The sequence below is a fragment of the Panulirus ornatus genome, chromosome 68 (genome assembly GCF_036320965.1).
Source record: "Panulirus ornatus isolate Po-2019 chromosome 68, ASM3632096v1, whole genome shotgun sequence".
Taxonomy (NCBI): Eukaryota; Metazoa; Arthropoda; class Malacostraca; order Decapoda; family Palinuridae; genus Panulirus; species Panulirus ornatus.
The window spans coordinates 3,407,170-3,427,184 of NC_092291.1; the positions used below are offsets into that span (position 1 = coordinate 3,407,170).

General features: G+C 45.7%; 1 protein-coding gene across 10 annotated transcripts in view; it reads left to right on the forward strand.

The window, feature by feature from the left end:
• wnd (Mitogen-activated protein kinase kinase kinase 13 wallenda) overlaps window positions 1–20,015 on the forward strand; it is a 436,263-nt gene that overhangs the window by 211,139 nt on the left and 205,109 nt on the right. For 5 of the 10 annotated variants that reach the window (XM_071659719.1, XM_071659720.1, XM_071659715.1 and 2 more), the window contains one exon: window positions 11,528–11,575. The exons of 4 other annotated variants lie outside the window; for them this stretch is intronic. In XM_071659719.1, coding sequence (XP_071515820.1) covers window positions 11,528–11,575 — 48 coding nt within the window. The remainder of the gene's footprint in view (window positions 1–11,527; window positions 11,576–20,015) is intronic. One more of the 10 variants, XM_071659717.1, reaches the window with a different exon arrangement.

A 20,015-nucleotide genomic window follows, 5' to 3' on the forward strand; every position in this document is an offset into this window, starting at 1 on the left:
ACGAAAACCAAAAAAGATAAACTGAAGCCTCCAGGAACACTTCCATATACCAGAATAAAAAAGAAAAAAAATCCTTAGTATCTTTTACAAACAAATTATCCTAACCAACATAAACTACTCCTCACCTGCATGTTCATCCTAACCAACATAAACTACTCCTCACCTGCATGTTCATCCTAACCAACATAAACTACTCCTCACCTGCATGTTCATCCTAACCAACATAAACTACTCCTCACCTGCATGTTCATCCTAACCAACATAAACTACTCCTCACCTGCATGTTCATCCTAACCAACATAAACTACTCCTCACCTGCATGTTCATCCTAACCAACATAAACTACTCCTCACCTGCATGTTCATCCTAACCAACATAAACTACTCCTCACCTGCATGTTCATCCTAACCAACATAAACTACTCCTCACCTGCATGTTTATCCACTATGTCTTGGCAAATATGACAAAGGTGCAAACCTGGCAACACACATCACTTACTGCTTGGTAAGCACAAACATCCAGTACCTTCATAACAAAACATAGATCTCCCGACTACAGTTCCACCTCGATATGCTTGGTACTGGACCCTTCCTTTCTAAACCACTCCATCCATAATTAATCACCATTCTCAAAATAAGAATGAAAGACATACCCTGCCTCGCACTTCCACAACTTGTGCTCAAAACAAATACAACTCACACAAAAACGTACGAATACCGCAATGACTCGACAAGCACTAAACACTTGCTCTCCCTAAACATTCTTACTTATCATCCCACCAGACATTCCACACCTGAGACTACACTCCCTAGACGTACACGAGTTGCACCTTGCCGTCTGTACTGTAGATAGCAGCTGTCTCTGTAACATTACAGATGCCGTATCAACACATCACAATACCCCTCATGCCCAAGATGAAGCCAGGATAACGAAGACAGTAAACACTAACTATTCACTTACCTCTCGTACTCCCTCCACATATACACTCATATGTCATCACACTTTATCACCTGCCGTCGGTCCCACCCGGTGGAGGCTGCGTAAGCCTCATACCAGACAGATGGGACACCTGGGGTGGGAAGACAAGATATGGTAAGGTACAGTACGGACGGCGACAGAGTTCCATACATACTTGTGGAGACCTGTATCTTAAACTTTCTCTGTTATCAATTTTTTTTTTTTTTAATTCTGTATGGTGTAAGCATTCACAGTATCTTGACTCAGCTTATTCATCAACACTTGCTGTAATAGAAAGGTACATCTTTGCGTCTATCATGACCTTTGGTTGCTCTTTCTTCGCCTCTTTCAAAGCAGTTATCATTGTCCACTTTGTCAAATTGGTTGATGAACATGAAGGCTGTGATCAAGTCGCCCTTTAATCTTCGCTCTTCCGAGATGATTAACAGAGCCTTGTACTCTTTTTAACTCAGCTTTGTTATTTCAGGTATCATTTCTATTGACCTTTGTATCTTTACTTTGAGTCTTTATGTTTCGTAAAGTAAGGTGACCGAACTTGAGATACATATTTTGGTTTATGTTTAAGTTGTGAATAATTTGATAAGATTTTTTTCCATGGATTTAGATGTAATTCTGATATCAGCTACATAGTAAACAGTTTTGCCCTTATAACAGTATTCCTGACGTGGTGTTTTGGTGATAAGTTAGGGACACTGTCGATCCCAGGTCCCACTCTCACTCATGTCATACCGGGACCGATTGTTCATATGTCCCACGCCTTCGTTGCTGTGCAGTAGCTTTGGGATGACCTTCATATATCAAGCCAACCCTGGAGTTTGTTCTGATCCCTTTGTAAACAATTGGATTCCCCGTCATTTATTGTTTCTCTCATGACCTCAGTATCATCCGCAAACATACTCAGGTATACGTACACCCCTAGTTAAGTGATATACATAGATCAGGTATACATACAGTCCTTCTAGTCAAGTCATATACATAGATCAGGTATACATACACTCCTAGTCAAGTCATATACATAGATCAGGTATACTTACACTCCTTCTAGTCAAGTCATATACTTAGATTAAGTACAGCAACGTATTTCAGACCCGACCTCCCCAGCACACCTCACACTCCCTAACCCACGTTAAAAAGGGTCCTCTGACGTATACTCTGACGTATACTCTGACGTATCCTCTGACGTAACTCTTAAGTATCCTCTGACGTATCCCTGAAGTATCTTGTGATGTGTCCTCTGACGTATCCTCTGACGTAACTCTTAAGTATCCTTTGACGTATGCTCTTTTATCTTTCATCAAGATTTTTTTCTGCACCGAAGTTCTCTCTCTCTCTCTCTCTCTCTCTCTCTCTCTCTCTCTCTCTCTCTCTCTCTCTCTCTCTCTCTCTCTCTCTCTCTCTCTCTCTCTCTCTCTCTCTGAACCCGTATTATTTCTTGTTTATACAGTTTCTTCTCAGCAGTTGATCATCTTTATCCTTTATGATTATCTTTCGTCTGTGTTTCTTCGGCCACACTCGTCATAGTGACTGGTCTGTAGTTCAGTGTATTTCCCTGATGTCTTTGCCTTCAGTAAGATCTCCTCCCCTTCCTTGGGAATGCACACTCTACCACAACGGGCCCACACCCGCCACTTGTGCTCACTTATTCAAGTCTGTGCGGGGTATCATCATCATGATCATGTGTCTTGTTAGCATCAAGATCCTTCAGTAACGTACTTTATTTATTGTTGTTCTTGTTGTTGTTTTGTTGTTGTTGTTGCAAATTCATTGTTTTCCAAATGCTCCCTTTTATCCCTTGAATGGTGTGGAGTTTGTAGTGTCCGCACATACAGTTTGAGCTGATCACTTCCGGTCCTGCAGTATGATCATGTCTTCACTACCTCTTCCCTCCTGATGACTGACTAACTGCTCTTTATGTAGCTGGCTACCACGAGTGAACTTATGGAAGAGGTTTGCATTTCCACCTGCCTTGTACACACCTGTCTTGTACACACCTGTCTTGTACACACCTGCCACGTACACACCTGTCTTGTACACACCTGTCACGTACACACCTGTCTTGTACACACCTGCCACGTACACACCTGTCTTGTACACACCTGCCACGTACACACCTGTCTTGTACACACCTGCCACGTACACACCTGTCTTGTACACACCTGTCACGTACACACCTGTCTTGTACACACCTGCCACGTACACACCTGTCTTGTACACACCTGCCACGTACACACCTGTCTTGTACACACATGCCACGTACACACCTGTCTTGTACACACCTGTCTTGTTCACACCTGCCTTGTAAAATTTTTTTTCGAAGTTTGTAATCTTTTCTTGTCCTTCCTCATTTTCTTACATTTGTGCCTCGCTCTCATACATCTTGCACACTAGTTGGCTCTTGTTTCCTCTGTAGTTATCTATACCACAGTGCATCTTTGTCATGTCTTTTATCAAACTCATTATCATACATATTTTTACCTTGACTTTCTGTTTCCTTGCGAAAGCATTCATGTTTGAAGCCTCCTATTTGTGTTTCGACAGAACCGTCGATCACAATGCCTTACAATGTCAGTGTGGGATTCCATCTCCACACTGTAGGCGCACCATCATGTTGTTTAGCTTCGTGTTGTTCCCACAGTTGTATTCCTCTCGTTTGAGTCTGGTATCCTCCGCTCAGACCTTCTTATGTCTCTAGTTCGTTACGTAGTTACGTTCAAATGCTGCGTGATCATGTATCCTAGTGGGTCTTCCTGTGGTCGGCTGGTTCTCTGGGTTTCAGACTGTCATCTGCCTGCATCATTACGGCTGCCACCGTCAACCATCATTACCACCCGAAAAACATCGTTAACGTTTGGCTCAGGTGTTAATTTGACGACAACATACACTCTACGTATGTATATGATGTGTGTGTGTGTGTGTGTGTGTGTGTGTGTGTGTTGTCATCATCATTAACAAGTTCATGGCTCAGTAAGTTCCATTCAGCCACGACTCGTACTATATAAAGTACGTCTGCACACCTCGGCTTACAAGTTTCATGCTTAAGATCGTGTTATGTTCTATGGTTGTTCTGTCTTTGCATCTTTCGAAGAACTTGGACTTGTTAACATTACCAGACTGGTTTAAAAACTGAAAGACTGTGATCAAGTCACCCATGACTCTCTTCTCATTCGTGGTGGTCAAATCTGTGGCCTCCAACACCTCCCTGTTACTCACCGTTCGTATGTCTGGCGGCAGCGTTGGTGTCCTCCGCTGGACGTCCTCCGTCAGTCTGTAGGGCGCCGACCATAACCAAGAGACTGTTGTGTGAGTCTTGGCCCAGTGTAGGTCAGGGAGGCCAGTAGTCCCAGGACTGAGGCCCTGCGGCACGCCGCTGCTCACCCCAACCTGTTTCGAGAAGGCTTGCTTGACGTGTGCTTTGTTTCCTTCCACCACGATGTTTTTTTTTCTGATATACGGTCAACGCAGCTGTTCATCCATCCTTAAGGGTTGATCGATAAACTGGGTACTTTGCTCGTGCTGATCAATATTTCTTTCTTGTATCTCCCCGGATGATGTGATTATTACACGAAAGTGCACTTGGGAACTTATCGTGTTTCATTTTCCCCGTGCTCATAGGAATATATATATATATATATCCCTGTTATTTCATGTGTGGCGAGGTGGCGATGGGAATGAATAAAGGCAGACAGTATGGATTATGTACATGTGTATATATCTATATGTCTCTGTGTATATATATACGTATACGTTGAAATGTATAGGTATGTATATTTGCGTGTGTGGACGTGTATGTACATACATGTGTATGTTGGTGGGTTGGGCCATTCTTTCGTCTAGTTCCTTGCGCTACCTCGCTAACGCAGGAGACAGCGACAAAGCAAAATAAATAAATAAATGAATAAATAAATAAATAAATAAATATATATATATATATATATATATATATATATATATATATATATATATATATATATATATATATATATATATATTTTTTTTTTTTTTTTTTCATACTAATCGCCATTTCCCGCGTTAGCGAGGTAGCGTTAAGAACAGAGGACTGGGCCTTTGAGGGAATATCCTCACCTAGCCCCCTCTGTTCCTTCTTTTGGAAAATTAAAAAAAAATGAGAGGGGAGGATTTCCAGCCCCCCATTTTTGGTAAACATGTGATTGTCCAAAATCACATGTTTACCAAATGGCGTCCTAGCTTCGTCTCTTCGATGTATCTCAACTGACTGTTATATTCCTCTCTTGTGTCTCCCCTGATGATGTGATTATTACACGAAAGTGCACTTGGGAACTTTTCGTGTTTCATTTTCCCCGTGGACTCATAGGAATATATATATATATATATATATATATATATATATATATATATATATATATATATATATATATATATATATATATATATTTATTTCATTTGCTTATTTTGCTTTGTCGCTGTCTCCCGCGTTAGCGAGGTAGCGCAAGGAAACAGACGAAGGAATGGCCCAACTCAACCACATGCACATGTATATACATACACATTCACACACGCAAATATACATATCTATACATCTCAACGTATATATATATATATATATATATATATATATATATATATATATATATATATATATATATATATATATATATATATATATATATATACACGTATGAAGTCTGTTGGGGATGAGAGAGCTTGGGAAGTGAGTCAGTTGTTGTTCGCTGATGATACAGCGCTGGTGGCTGATTCATGTGAGAAACTGCAGAAGCTGGTGACTGAGTTTGGTAAAGTGTGTGAAAGAAGAAAGTTAAGAGTAAATGTGAATAAGAGCAAGGTTATTAGGTACAGTAGGGTTGAGGGTCAAGTCAATTGGGAGGTGAGTTTGAATGGAGAAAAACTGGAGGAAGTGAAGTGTTTTAGATATCTGGGAGTGGATCTGGCAGCGGATGGAACAATGGAAGCAGAAGTGGATCATAGGGTGGGGGAGGCGGCGAAAATTCTGGGAGCCTTGAAGAATGTGTGGCAGTCGAGAACATTATCTCGGAAAGCAAAAATGGATATGTTTGAAGGAATAGTGGTTCCAACAATGTTGTATGGTTGCGAGGCGTGGGCTATGGATAGAGTTGTGCGCAGGAGGATGGATGTGCTGGAAATGAGATGTTTGAGGACAATGTGTGGTGTGAGGTGGTTTGATCGAGTAAGTAACGTAAGGGTAAGAGAGATGTGTGGAAATAAAAAGAGCGTGGTTGAGAGAGCAGAAGAGGGTGTTTTGAAATGGTTTGGGCACATGGAGAGAATGAGTGAGGAAAGATTGACCAAGAGGATATATGTGTCGGAGGTGGAGGGAACGAGGAGAAGAGGGAGACCAAATTGGAGGTGGAAAGATGGAGTGAAAAAGATTTTGTGTGATCGGGGCCTGAACATGCAGGAGGGTGAAAGGAGGGCAAGGAATAGAGTGAATTGGATCGATGTGGTATACCGGGGTTAACGTGCTGTCAGTGGATTGAATCGGGGCATGTGAAGCGTCTGGGGTAAACCATGGAAAGCTGTGTAGGTATGTATATTTGCGTGTGTGGACGTATGTATATACATGTGTATGGGGTGGGTTGGGCCATTTCTTTCGTCTGTTTCCTTGCGCTACCTCGCAAACGCGGGAGACAGCGACAAAGCAAAAAAAAAAAAAAAGAAAAAAAAAATATACACGTGCACATAATTCACAATGTCTGCCTTTATTCATTCCCATCGCCACCCCGCCACACTTGAAAATAACCACCCCCCTCCCCCCAAATGTGCGCGAGGTAGCGCAAGGAAAAGACAACAAAGGCCCCATTCGTTCACACTCAGTCTCTAGTTGTCATGTAATAATGCACCGAAACCACAGCTCCCTTTCCACATCCAAGCCCCACAGAACTTTCCATGGTTTACACCAGACGCTTCACATACCCTAGTTCAATCCATTGACAGCACGTAGACCCCGGTATACCACATCGTTCCAGTTCACTCTATTCCTTGCACGCCTTTCACCCTCGTGCATGTTCAGGCCCCCATCACTCAAAATCTTTTTCACTCCATCTTTCCACCTCCAATTTGATCTCCCACTTCTCCTCGTTCCCTCCACCTCTGACACATACATCCTCTTTGTCAATCTTTCCTCATTCATGCTCTCCATGTGACCAAACCATTTCAAAACGCCTTCTTCTGCTCTCTCAACCACACTCTTTTTATTAACACACATCTCTCTTACCCTATTATTACTTACTCGATCAAACCACCTCACATCACATATTGTCCTCAAGCATCTCATTTCCAGCACACTCACCCTCCTCCTCAGAACTCTATCTATAGCCCACGCCTCGCAACCATATAACATGGTTGGAGCCACTACTCCTTCAAACATACCCATTTTTGCTTTTCGAGATAATGTTTTCGTCTTCCACACATTCTTCAACGCTCCCAGAACTTTTGCCCCCTCCCACACCCTATGATTCCCTTCCGCTTCCATGGTTTCATCCGCTGCCAAATCCACTCCCAGATATCTAAAACACTTTAGTTCCTCCAGTTTTTCTCTGTTCAATCTTACCTCCCAATTGACTTGACCCTCAACCCTACTGTACCTAATAACCTTGCTCTTATTCACATTTACTCTTAACTTTCTTCTTTCAAACACTTTACCAAACTCAGTCACCAGCTTCTGCAGTTTCTCACATGAATCAGCCACCAGCGCTGTATCATCAGCGAACAACAACTGACTCACTTCCCAAGCTCTCTCATCCACAACGGACTGCATACTTGCCCCTCTTTCCAAAACTCTTGCATTCACCTCCCTAACAACCCCATCCATAAACAAATTAAACAACCATGGAGACATCACACACCCCTGCCGCAGACCTACATTCACTGAGAACCAATCACTTTCGTCTCTTCCTACGCGTACACATGCCTTACATCCTCGATAAAAACTTTTCACTGCTTCTAACAACTTGCCTCCCACACCATACATTCTTAATACCTTCCACAGAGCATCTCTATCAACTCTATCATATGCCTTCTCCAGATCCATAAATGCTACATACAGATCCATTTGCTTTTCTAAGTATTTCTCACATACATTCTTCAAAGCAAACACCTGATCCACACATCCTCTACCACTTCTGAAACCACACTGCTCTTCCCCAATCTGATGCTCTGTACATGCCTTCACCCTCTCAATCAATTTCCTCCCATATAATTTCCCAGGAATACTCAACAAACGTATACCTCTGTAATTTGAGCACTCTTATCCCCTTTGCCTTTGTACAATGGCACAATGCAAGCATTCCGCCAATCCTCAGGCACCTCACCATGAATCATACATACATTAAATAACCTTACCAATCAGTCAACAATACAGTCACCCCCTTTTTTAATAAATTCCACTGCAATACCATCCAAACCTGCTGCCTTGCCGGCTCTCATCTTCCGCAAAGCTTTTACTACCTCTTCTCTGTTTACCAAATCATTTTCCCTAACCCTCTCACTTTGCATCCTACCTCGACCAAGACACCCTATATCTGCCACTCTATCATCAAACACATTCAACAAACCTTCAAAATACTCACTCCATCTCCTTCTCACATCACCACTACTTGTTATCACCTCCCCATTAGCCCCCTTCACTGAGGTTCCCATTTGTTCCTTGTCTTACGCACTTTATTTACCTCCTTCCAAAACATCTTTTTATTCTCCCTAAAATTTAATGATACTCTCTCACCCCATCTCTCATTTGCCCTCTTTTTCACCTGTTGCACCTTTCTCTTGACCTCCTGCCTCTTTCTTTTATACATCTCCCATTCATTTGCATTTTTTCCCTGCAAAAATCGTCCAAATGCCTCTCTCTTCTCTTTCACTAATAATCTTACTTCTTCATCCCACCACTCACTACCCTTTCTAATCAACCCACCTCCCACGCTTTTCATGCCACAAGCATCTTTTGCGCAATCCATCACTGCTTCCCTAAATACATCCCATTCCTCCCCCACTCCCCTTACCTCCTTTGTTCTCACCTTTTTCCATACTGTACTCAGTCTCTCCTGGTACTTCCTCACACAAGTCTCCCTCCCAAGTTCACTTCCTCTCACCACTCTCTTCACCCCAACATTCTCTCTTCTGAAAACCCCTACAAATCTTTACCTTCGCCTCCAGAAGATAATGATCAGACATCCCTCCAGTTGCACCTCTCAGCACATTAACATCCAAAAAATCTCTCTTTCACGCGCCTATCAATTAACACGTAATCCAATAACGCTCTCTGGCCATCTTTCCTACTTACATACGTTTACTTATGTATATCTCTCTTTTTAAACCAGGTATTCCCAATCACCAGTCCTTTTTAGGCACATAAATCTACAAGCTCTTCACCATTTCCATTTACAACACTGAACACCCCATGTGTACAATTATTCCCTCAACTGCCACATTACTCACCTTTGCATTCAAATCACCCATCACTATAACCCGGTCTTCTGCATCAAAACCACTAACACACTCATTCAACTGCTCCCAAAACACTTGCCTCTCATGGGTGATTATTGGTGCATTGCACCTGGGCATGAGAAGAAAGATCATGAGAGGCAAGTGTTTTGGGAGCAGCTGAATGAGTGTGTTAGTGGTTTTGACGCACGAGACCGGGTTATAGTGATGGGTGATTTGAATGCAAAGGTGAGTAATGTGGCAGTTGAGGGAATAATTGGTGTACATGGAGTGTTCAGTGTTGTAAATGGAAATGGTGAAGAGATTGTAGATTTATGTGCTGAAAAAGGACTGGTGATTGGGAATACCTGGTTTAAAAAGAGAGATATACATAAGTATACGTATGTAAGTAGGAGAGATGGCCAGAGAGCGTTATTGGATTATGTGTTAATTGACAGGCGTGCGAAAGAGAGACTTTTGGATGTTAATGTGCTGAGGGGTGCAACTGGAGAGATGTCTGATCATTATCTTGTGGAGGTGTTCAGAAAAGAAGAGAGAATGTTGGGGTGAAGATAGTGGTGAGAGTAAGTGAGCCTGGGAAGGAGACTTGTGTGAGGAAGTACCAGGAGAGACTGAGTACAGAATGGAAAAAGGTGAGAACAAAGGAGGTAAGGGGAGTGGGGGAGAAATGGGATGTATTTAGGGAAGCAGTGATGGCTTGCGCAAAAGATGCTTGTGGCATGAGAAGCGTGGGAGGTGGGTTGATTAGAAAGGGTAGTGAGTGGTAGGATGAAGAAGTAAGATTATTAGCGAAAGAGAAGAGAGAGGCATTTGGACGATTTTTGCAGGAAATTATATATATATATATATATATATATATATATATATATATATATATATATATATATATATATATATATATATATATATATATATATATATATATATATATATATATATATATATATATATATATATATATATATATATATATATATATATTGGAAAGGATCACAATTTTGCGCGTGATCAAGATATTCCTATGAGTCTACGGGGAAAATGAAACACGATAAGTTCCCAAGTTCACCAGACTGATGAACCTTGCTGTGTTGATTATGGTGCACGTACTGGCACTTTAGAATTGGATCAAAGGTCATGTCTTCTTACATGTCATATCATGGTGTTCATAGGGTCATAAATCTCGTTGTTCAAGGTTACGATAGCGCCTTTACATGCAGTAAGGTCGTCTGGCTCTGTTCATAACCGAATCTTATAAATGCCTTGAACGACCCCACCATATCTCCTTCACTTATTGGTTCATTCATTTATCAGTCATCACTTTGGTGGCTGAGTTGGGCCAACCAAACTAATGGCTGTTGAGAAACACATGTGCTGCCTGGCACGTGGGCTGGGTCGTAAGGCTGTGTGTGTGTGTGTGTGTGTGTGTGTGTGTGTGTGTGTGTGTGTGTAGCCGATACGATAAGAAAATAGTCGAGATGTAGACCAGAAAGTAGTGGAAATGTTGGCCAGACTGCTTACCATATTGAGGCCTCGGGTAAGTGGCAGCAGGATCACTACCTCATGCTGTGTCCTGGCGGATCCTGTCATCACTTTACTTTCTCATCTTCATCTTACTTACACTTCAGAATTATTTGTTGTGATCCAGTTGCCATGAGTCAGAGAGATATGGTGTACACACACACACACACACACACACACACACACACACACACACACAGACACACGTATCTGGTGTCAGTGGTGAGGTCTATACTAGGAATGAGGCCGCTAACCCACAGGTTACTTCAGTCTGGGTTCACCTGGCTCGCTCGGGGTTTGTCTCTCTCTTGGTTGGACGGGAAAGAGTGACGTGTTTTCGTGGTAACTCGGGTATTGATACTGCGGGAAATGTATCATTATATGTAGGTGTGTATATGGCTTGTGCACGAGTGTATATATTTGCTTCTGTCTCTTTGCATCTTTCGTAGCCCATTGCATTTGTGTTTGTATATATATATATATATATATATATATATATATATATATATATATATATATATATATATATATATATATATAAGATAGTATGAGATGGTGTAATTAATTCGAGTAGTATAATTTCATGCAGCACGGACCGGGAAGAAATGGATTTCCGGAAAAGGTAAGTTGACAATTTATTTCCAGATTTTTCCTCGTTAATGAACGTCGTCATGAGGAGGGAGGCCTGTCTGGCTGGCTGGCTGGCTGCCACGACCAGTGTAGTGTATCTTGTATCATACTTAACAACCATTGTACTGAAGTGATGAAGTTTGGATGATCGTAGTGCATCTTGTACCATACTTAACAACTATTGTACTGAAGTGATGAAGTTTGGATGATCGTAGTGCATCTTGTACCATACTTAACAACCATTGTACTGAAGTGATGAAGTTTGGATGATCGTAGACGAGGGACAATTGAACATTGAATTCAGACAATGAACGAAATAATAGGGTACAGGCGGCGTACGTAGGAGGTTGGCGTGGTGTGGTGGTGGAGGAATGTGGGAAGATGTTACCCTGGGTCATCACCCTGGCCCGCCCGCGGGGTAGCTGTGAGGGAATGGTGAGGAATGGCTGTGTACATGAAGGCTGCTCAGCACAAGGGAGGCTGGCAGCACTAGTGAGGTCATGGCTGTGGCAGAGGCCCTGACCCACCCGCGCCAACCTACCAACAACAGTACGTGACCAGCCCACGTGTGGTCACACACCTGTCACGGTGGGAGATGACCAGCCCACGTGTGGTCACACACCTGTCACGGTGGGAGGTGACCAGCCCACGTGTGGTCACACACCTGTCGCGGTGGGAGATGACCAGCCCACGTGTGGTCACACACCTGTCACGGTGGGAGGTGACCAGCCCACGTGTGGTCACACACCTGTCTACAGTAGGAGGTGACCAGCCCACATGTGGTCACACACCTGTCTACAATAGGAGGTGACCAGCCCACGTGTGGTCACACACCTGTCACGGTGGGAGGTGACCAGCCCACGTGTGGTCACACACCTGTCTACAGTAGGAGGTGACCAGCCCACATGTGGTCACACACCTGTCTACAGTAGGAGGTGACCAGCCCACATGTGGTCACACACCTGCCTACAGTAGGAGGTGACCAGCCCGCGTGTGGTCACACACCTGTCTACAGTAGGAGGTGACCAGCCCGCGTGTGGTCACACACCTGTCTACAGTAGGAGGTGACCAGCCCACATGTGGTCACACACCTGTCTACAGTAGGAGGTGACCAGCCCACATGTGGTCACACACCTGTCTACAGTAGGAGGTGACCAGCCCACATGTGGTCACACACCTGTCTACAGTAGGAGGTGACCAGCCCGCGTGTGGTCACACACCTGTCTACAGTAGGAGGTGACCAGCCCACATGTGGTCACACACCTGTCTACAGTAGGAGGTGACCAGCCCACATGTGGTCACACACCTGCCTACAGTAGGAGGTGACCAGCCCGCGTGTGGTCACACACCTGTCTACAGTAGGAGGTGACCAGCCCGCGTGTGGTCACTGACATAAACGTCAGGGGTTCAGCCTGCATTATCCCAGGGGTTCAGCCTGCATTATCCCAGGGGTTCTGCAAGCATTATCCCAGGGGTTCTGCCTGCATTATCCCAGGGGTTCAGCCTGCATTATCCCAGGGGTTCTGCAAGCATTATCCCAGGGGTTCTGCCTGCATTATCCCAGGGATTCTGCAAGCATTATCCCAGGGGTTCTGCAAGCATTATCCCAGGGGTTCTGCCTGCATTATCCCAGGGGTTCTGCAAGCATTATCCCAGGGGTTCTGCAAGCATTATCCCAGGGGTTCTGCCTGCATTATCCCAGGGGTTCTGCAAGCATTATCCCAGGGGTTCTGCAAGCATTATCCCAGGGGTTCTGCAAGCATTATCCCAGGGGTTCTGCCTGCATTATCCCAGGGGTTCTGCAAGCATTATCCCAGGGGTTCTGCAAGCATTATCCCAGGGGTTCTGCCTGCATTATCCCAGGGGTTCTGCCTGCATTATCCCAGGGGTTCTGCAAGCATTATCCCAGGGGTTCTGCCTGCATTATCCCAGGGGTTCAGCCTGCATTATCCCAGGGGTTCAGCCTGCATTATCCCAGGGGTTCTGCCTGCATTATCCCAGGGGTTCTGTCTGCATTATCCCAGGGGTTCAGCCTGCATTATCCCAGGGGTTCAGCCTGCATTATCCCAGGGGTTCAGCCTGCATTATCCCAGGGGTTCTGCCTGCATTATCCCAGGGGTTCTGCCTGCATTATCCCAGGGGTTCAGCCTGCATTATCCCAGGGGTTCTGCCTGCATTATCCCAGGGGTTCAGCCTGCATTATCCCAGGGGTTCTGCCTGCATTATCCCAGGGGTTCTGCCTGCATTATCCCAGGGGTTCTGCCTGCATTATCCCAGGGGTTCTGCCAGCATTATCCCAGGGGTTCAGCCTGCATTATCCCAGGGGTTCTGCCTGCATTATCCCAGGGGTTCTGCCTGCATTATCCCAGGGGTTCTGCCTGCATTATCCCAGGGGTTCTGCCTGCATTATCCCAGGGGTTCTGCCTGCATTATCCCAGGGGTTCAGCCTGCATTATCCCAGGGGTTCTGCCTGCATTATCCCAGGGGTTCAGCCTGCATTATCCCAGGGGTTCAGCCTGCATTATCCCAGGGGTTCAGCCTGCATTATCCCAGGGGTTCTGCCTGCATTATCCCAGGGGTTCTGCCTGCATTATCCCAGGGGTTCTGCCTGCATTATCCCAGGGGTTCTGCCTGCATTATCCCAGGGGTTCTGCCTGCATTATCCCAGGGGTTCTGCCTGCATTATCCCAGGGGTTCTGCCTGCATTATCCCAGGGGTTCTGCCTGCATTATCCCAGGGGTTCTGCCTGCATTATCCAGGGGTTCTGCCTGCATTATCCCAGGGGTTCTGCCTGCATTATCCCAGGGGTTCTGCCTGCATTATCCCAGGGGTTCAGCCTGCATTATCCCAGGGGTTCTGCCTGCATTATCCCAGGGGTTCTGCCTGCATTATCCCAGGGGTTCTGCCTGCATTATCCCAGGGGTTCTGCCTGCATTATCCCAGGGGTTCTGCCAGCATTATCCCAGGGGTTCTGCCTGCATTATCCCAGGGGTTCTGCCTGCATTATCCCAGGGGTTCTGCCTGCATTATCCCAGGGGTTCTGCCAGCATTATCCCAGGGGTTCTGCCTGCATTATCCCAGGGGTTCTGCCTGCATTATCCCAGGGGTTCTGCCTGCATTATCCCAGGGGTTCTGCAAGCATTATCCCAGGGGTTCTGCCTGCATTATCCCAGGGGTTCTGCCGGCATTATCCCAGGGGTTCTGCAAGCATTATCCCAGGGGTTCTGCCGGCATTATCCCAGGGGTTCTGCCTGCATTATCCCAGGGGTTCAGCCTGCATTATCCCAGGGGTTCAGCCTGCATTATCCCAGGGGTTCTGCCTGCATTATCCCAGGGGTTCTGCAAGCATTATCCCAGGGGTTCTGCCTGCATTATCCCAGGGGTTCTGCAAGCATTATCCCAGGGGTTCTGCCTGCATTATCCCAGGGGATCTGCAAGCATTATCCCAGGGGTTCTGCCTGCATTATCCCAGGGGTTCTGCCTGCATTATCCCAGGGGTTCTGCAAGCATTATCCCAGGGGTTCTGCCTGCATTATCCCAGGGGTTCTGCCGGCATTATCCCAGGGGTTCTGCAAGCATTATCCCAGGGGTTCTGCCGGCATTATCCCAGGGGTTCTGCCTGCATTATCCCAGGGGTTCAGCCTGCATTATCCCAGGGGTTCTGCCTGCATTATCCCAGGGGTTCTGCCAGCATTATCCCAGGGGTTCTGCCTGCATTATCCCAGGGGTTCTGCCAGCATTATCCCAGGGGTTCTGCCAGCATTATCCCAGGGGTTCTGCCAGCATTATCCCAGGGGTTCTGCCAGCATTATCCCAGGGGTTCTGCAAGCATTATCCCAGGGGTTCTGCTTGCATTATCCCAGGGGTTCAATCTGCATTACCCTCGGGGTTCCTCCAGCATTATCCCAGGGGTTCCTCCAGCATTACCCTCGGGGTTCCTCCAGCATTACTGCATGGGTTGAGCCTGCCTCACACCTGAGGTTCAGATGTAGCATATTAAGCAGTTTAATATTTAATAACAATTATCCAGTTAATTATTTCTCCGCGGCAGTTGGCTGTTCCCTTCCTCAAGTGGCTCACACATCGTAATGGTCGTATGCCACAGTCGTCTCCCTTTAATACCTAATCCAACGTCTTAACTTCTCTCTTCTTGCTTCATAATCTTACGTCATCCTTAACTTGTGCCTGCAGGCTTTCCCTTCACTCAGCGAGCCTTCCCTCTCCCACGTCGGCGCACCGAGACTCCTCCTACCTCACCTTCATTATATATATTTTTTTTTCTTCTCGAGCTGCCCTGACCACTATGTAACCTGTCCATTAGGTCTTGACGCTCCTCATCCCGCCCCGTCTTCTGTCTCTCTGTCATCGCCCTGGACAGTAGGGACCCGCACCATATTTACCGTCTCATACAACCCCAGTCGCTGATGTGTGCCGTGTGGGTTGACGTAGTCGCTCACGCAAACACGTGTTCCTGGTCCCCTGTGTACGACGGTACGACCCTTGCTGTCGCATGATGCGACCCTTGTGGCTCAGCACGAAGGCTGGGCCACGACAGCAGAGTGTCGTACTGTCGCCCTTAAGGGTCGTGCCATCATGATGGGGTCGTGCCATCATGATGGGGTCGTGCCATCATGATGGGGTCGTGCCATCATGATGGGGTCGTGTTGTCATGATGGGGTCGTGTTGTCATGATGGGGTCGTGTTGTCATGATGGGGTCGTGCCATCATGATGGGGTCGTGCCATCATGATGGGGTCGTGTTGTCATGATGGGGTCGTGCCATCATGATGGGGTCGTGCCATCATGATGGGGTCGTGCCATCATGATGGGGTCGTGTTGTCATGATGGGGTCGTGCCATCATGATGGGGTCGTGTTGTCATGATGGGGTCGTGCCATCATGATGGGGTCGTGTTGTCATGATGGGGTCGTGCCATCATGATGGGGTCGTGTTGTCATGATGGGGTCGTGTTGTCATGATGGGGTCGTGCCATCATGATGGGGTCGTGCCGTCATGATGGGGTCATGTTGTCATGATGGGGTCGTGCCATCATGATGGGGTCGTGCCATCATGATGGGGTCGTGCCATCATGATGGGGTCGTGTTGTCATGATGGGGTCGTGCCATCATGATGGGGTCGTGTTGTCATGATGGGGTCGTGCCATCATGATGGGGTCGTGTTGTCATGATGGGGTCGTGCCATCATGATGGGGTCGTGTTGTCATGATGGGGTCGTGCCATCATGATGGGGTCGTGTTGTCATGATGGGGTCGTGCCATCATGATGGGGTCGTGTTGTCATGATGGGGTCGTGCCATCATGATGGGGTCGTGTTGTCATGATGGGGTCGTGTTGTCATGATGGGGTCGTGCCATCATGATGGGGTCGTGCCGTCATGATGGGGTCATGTTGTCATGATGGGGTCGTGTTGTCATGATGGGGTCGTGCCATCATGATGGGGTCGTGCCATCATGATGGGGTCGTGTTGTCATGATGGGGGCGTGTTGTCATGATGGGGTCGTGCCATCATGATGGGGTCGTGCCATCATGATGGGGTCGTGTTGTCATGATGGGGTCGTGTTGTCATGATGGGGTCGTGTTGTCATGATGGGGTCGTGTTGTCATGATGGGGTCGTGTTGTCATGATGGGGTCGTGTTGTCATGATGGGGTCGTGCCATCATGATGGGGTCGTGCCATCATGATAGGGTCGTGCCGTCATGATGGGGTCGTGCCGCACGTGTCACGGGAATTCATGAGCCTCACAAACACGACATTGAAGGAATATATACATACAGGAATGACTGGGCAGGCAGTAAACAAACACCTTCCCTACCCCGGCTTACACTGGGCAGGCAGTAAACAAACACCTTCCCTACCCCGGCTTACACTGGGCAGGCAGTAAACAAACACCCTCCCTACCCCGGCTTACACACTATCCTGCTAAACAATGGCCTGTCAGAAACCGCTCCCCAGACATGTACGTGTTACTTTTTCGCCTTCTGCTCTCTGACCACCGTGACCCATCGCTCCAACATTACAAAAACTGTTACAACAAATTAGAAATGAGGACACTGAACAATTAGTCCCCAGTATTTGTACACATTCCCTGTAGAGACACACAACATTACCACTCTTGACCTGTGGTTCCTTCCGAGGCACTGGAGCACAAAGATATTGTAGAATAACGACTGGGCATCTCGCCCACAACCTAAGTTGTTCATCATAGTTATCTGTTTTGAGGTTGTAGAAGTTATCATGATGACAGACAGTTGAATTATATCTGACTCTACCCTTACTACTTGCTCACATTACCCATAGACCAGAATTTAACATTCTTGTTCTTAAAGTCTGGTACAGATATGCTCACATTACCCATAGACCAGAATGTAACATTCTTGTCTGTAAAACCTGGTACAGATATGCCAGCATTATAGATAAAGAGGTTCAAGGTAGACCCTCTCACACAGGTCTCCCAGAACATGATAAACTTGATGCTTTAGTCAGAATGTGAAGGTCACTCTCAGGAGAGTCACGTGACGTGTCATGAAGTAGAAGAGTACGACCAGACTTTCCATCATTATGAAATACCTGAAGTGAAACGTGTGTGAAGTAACAAGATCAGTAGACTGAAAGATAGTTGCTACATGAAGCTAGGGTCTGGATCAGGGCTATTCATTGACTTCAGGAGTATAGGGCTGGATCATGAGGGCTGGATCATGAGGGCTGGATCATGAGGGCTGGATCATGAGGGCTGGATCATGAGACTCACATTCATACAAGGGCCACACATTTATTTTACCTTCATTTTTTGTTTTCTCAAAAGCTTTTTACACAGAAAGAAACGAAAAATGACCATTGATGACATGTTTCATACAGCTAACTAATACAGTGGGTCACGATAAAAATCTGTTTATGTCAAATTTCTGAAGTAAATAGATGAATAGATAGATTTGTTGATTTATTTTAGTTCTTTTGAGTCTGTCAAAGAGCCAATGACAAACCACTCAAGGGTCGGATTTGGCCCGCGGGCCGCCATTGAAAAGCCCTGGTTGAAGCTCTAGTGTTTAAAGATGTTACAATCACGATAACAGTGTGTGGCCAAAAGCCCAGACACACACCAGAACAATGTAAGAACACTGTTCGTTTTTTTAGTTTACAGATACAATCAAAACCTACAAAAGATTACACGAAACCTCAATGTTGATATTTGTCAATGTCATCTGAAGTTCTGAGATTGTATCCGCTTTTTGCATCATTTAGATGAGTCTGCTGTATGGGTAGTCGATAATCTTATACAATAAACCAACCTTTTGATATCTAATTCAATCATTATTTGGCCACTGGGGTTTGATAACGACCCCTTTGTGATCTGTATAATTATTTTGATGCGCTATCCTCCCTGGATGAGCAAATAGGGTAAACACATGAAGTTAGACGCTCATGATGGCACAAATGAACAGTCACGTGACGAATGGAAAATGCTGTGGAGGCGGGACTGGCTGGAATGAGGCAAGACTTTGAATATCATTTCGTCAGAAGTAGATGGATGGCATCTGTGCTGTGAACAGGCTTGGGGTTAAGACTACCAGTTTATCACCAGTAAACCAGTCAGGGCTGGGGCAGAGGTCACAGTTCACACAGATATTTGCTTCATGATTCACACCCAGCACAGACAAGTGCATTACAGGTCTGCACTTCTTACTTGAGCAGGTGGACAGAGTTGCTAGAGAAGGTCTGCCGGAGGAGGGAAGGAAAAGCTTTAGCGGAAGTAGCGAAGCTGAACCGCTGGGACGGGATGGATGTCCGTCATTGCCTCCCACGTTTCACAAGACAGATGGACGAGGACATATGGACGGCTTTTAAAATCCCCTGAGGATGAAGTGGTTACGTTTTTTGAAACTCGGTGGGACGCTTCAACCTGACATCATGACCGAGGAATCAGGAGAGATGGGAGAAAATATTTGTATAAGAAGTGAAGCGATTGTAGAAGGAACAACTTGAGTGAGGATGAATGTCGTAACGAACGAAAGATTGGAAAAAGAAATAGTTCAAGAGAATAGGTAGAACCTTACAACGACGAGGATAACACTTTTCTCCTGAACCAGAATGATAAGATGGGTACCTAACTCAGGCTCGTGTATATATATATATATATATATATATATATATATATATATATATATATATATATATATATATATATATATATATATATATATTTTTTTTGTCGCTGTCTCCCGCGTTTGCGAGGTAGCGCAAGGAAACAGACGAAAGAAATGGCCCCACCCCCCCCCCCCCATACACATGTATATACATACGTCCACAAACGCAAATATACATACCTACACAGCTTTCCATGGTTTACCCCAGACGCTTCACATGCCTTGATTCAATCCACTGACAGCACGTCAACCCCGGTATACCACATCGCTCCA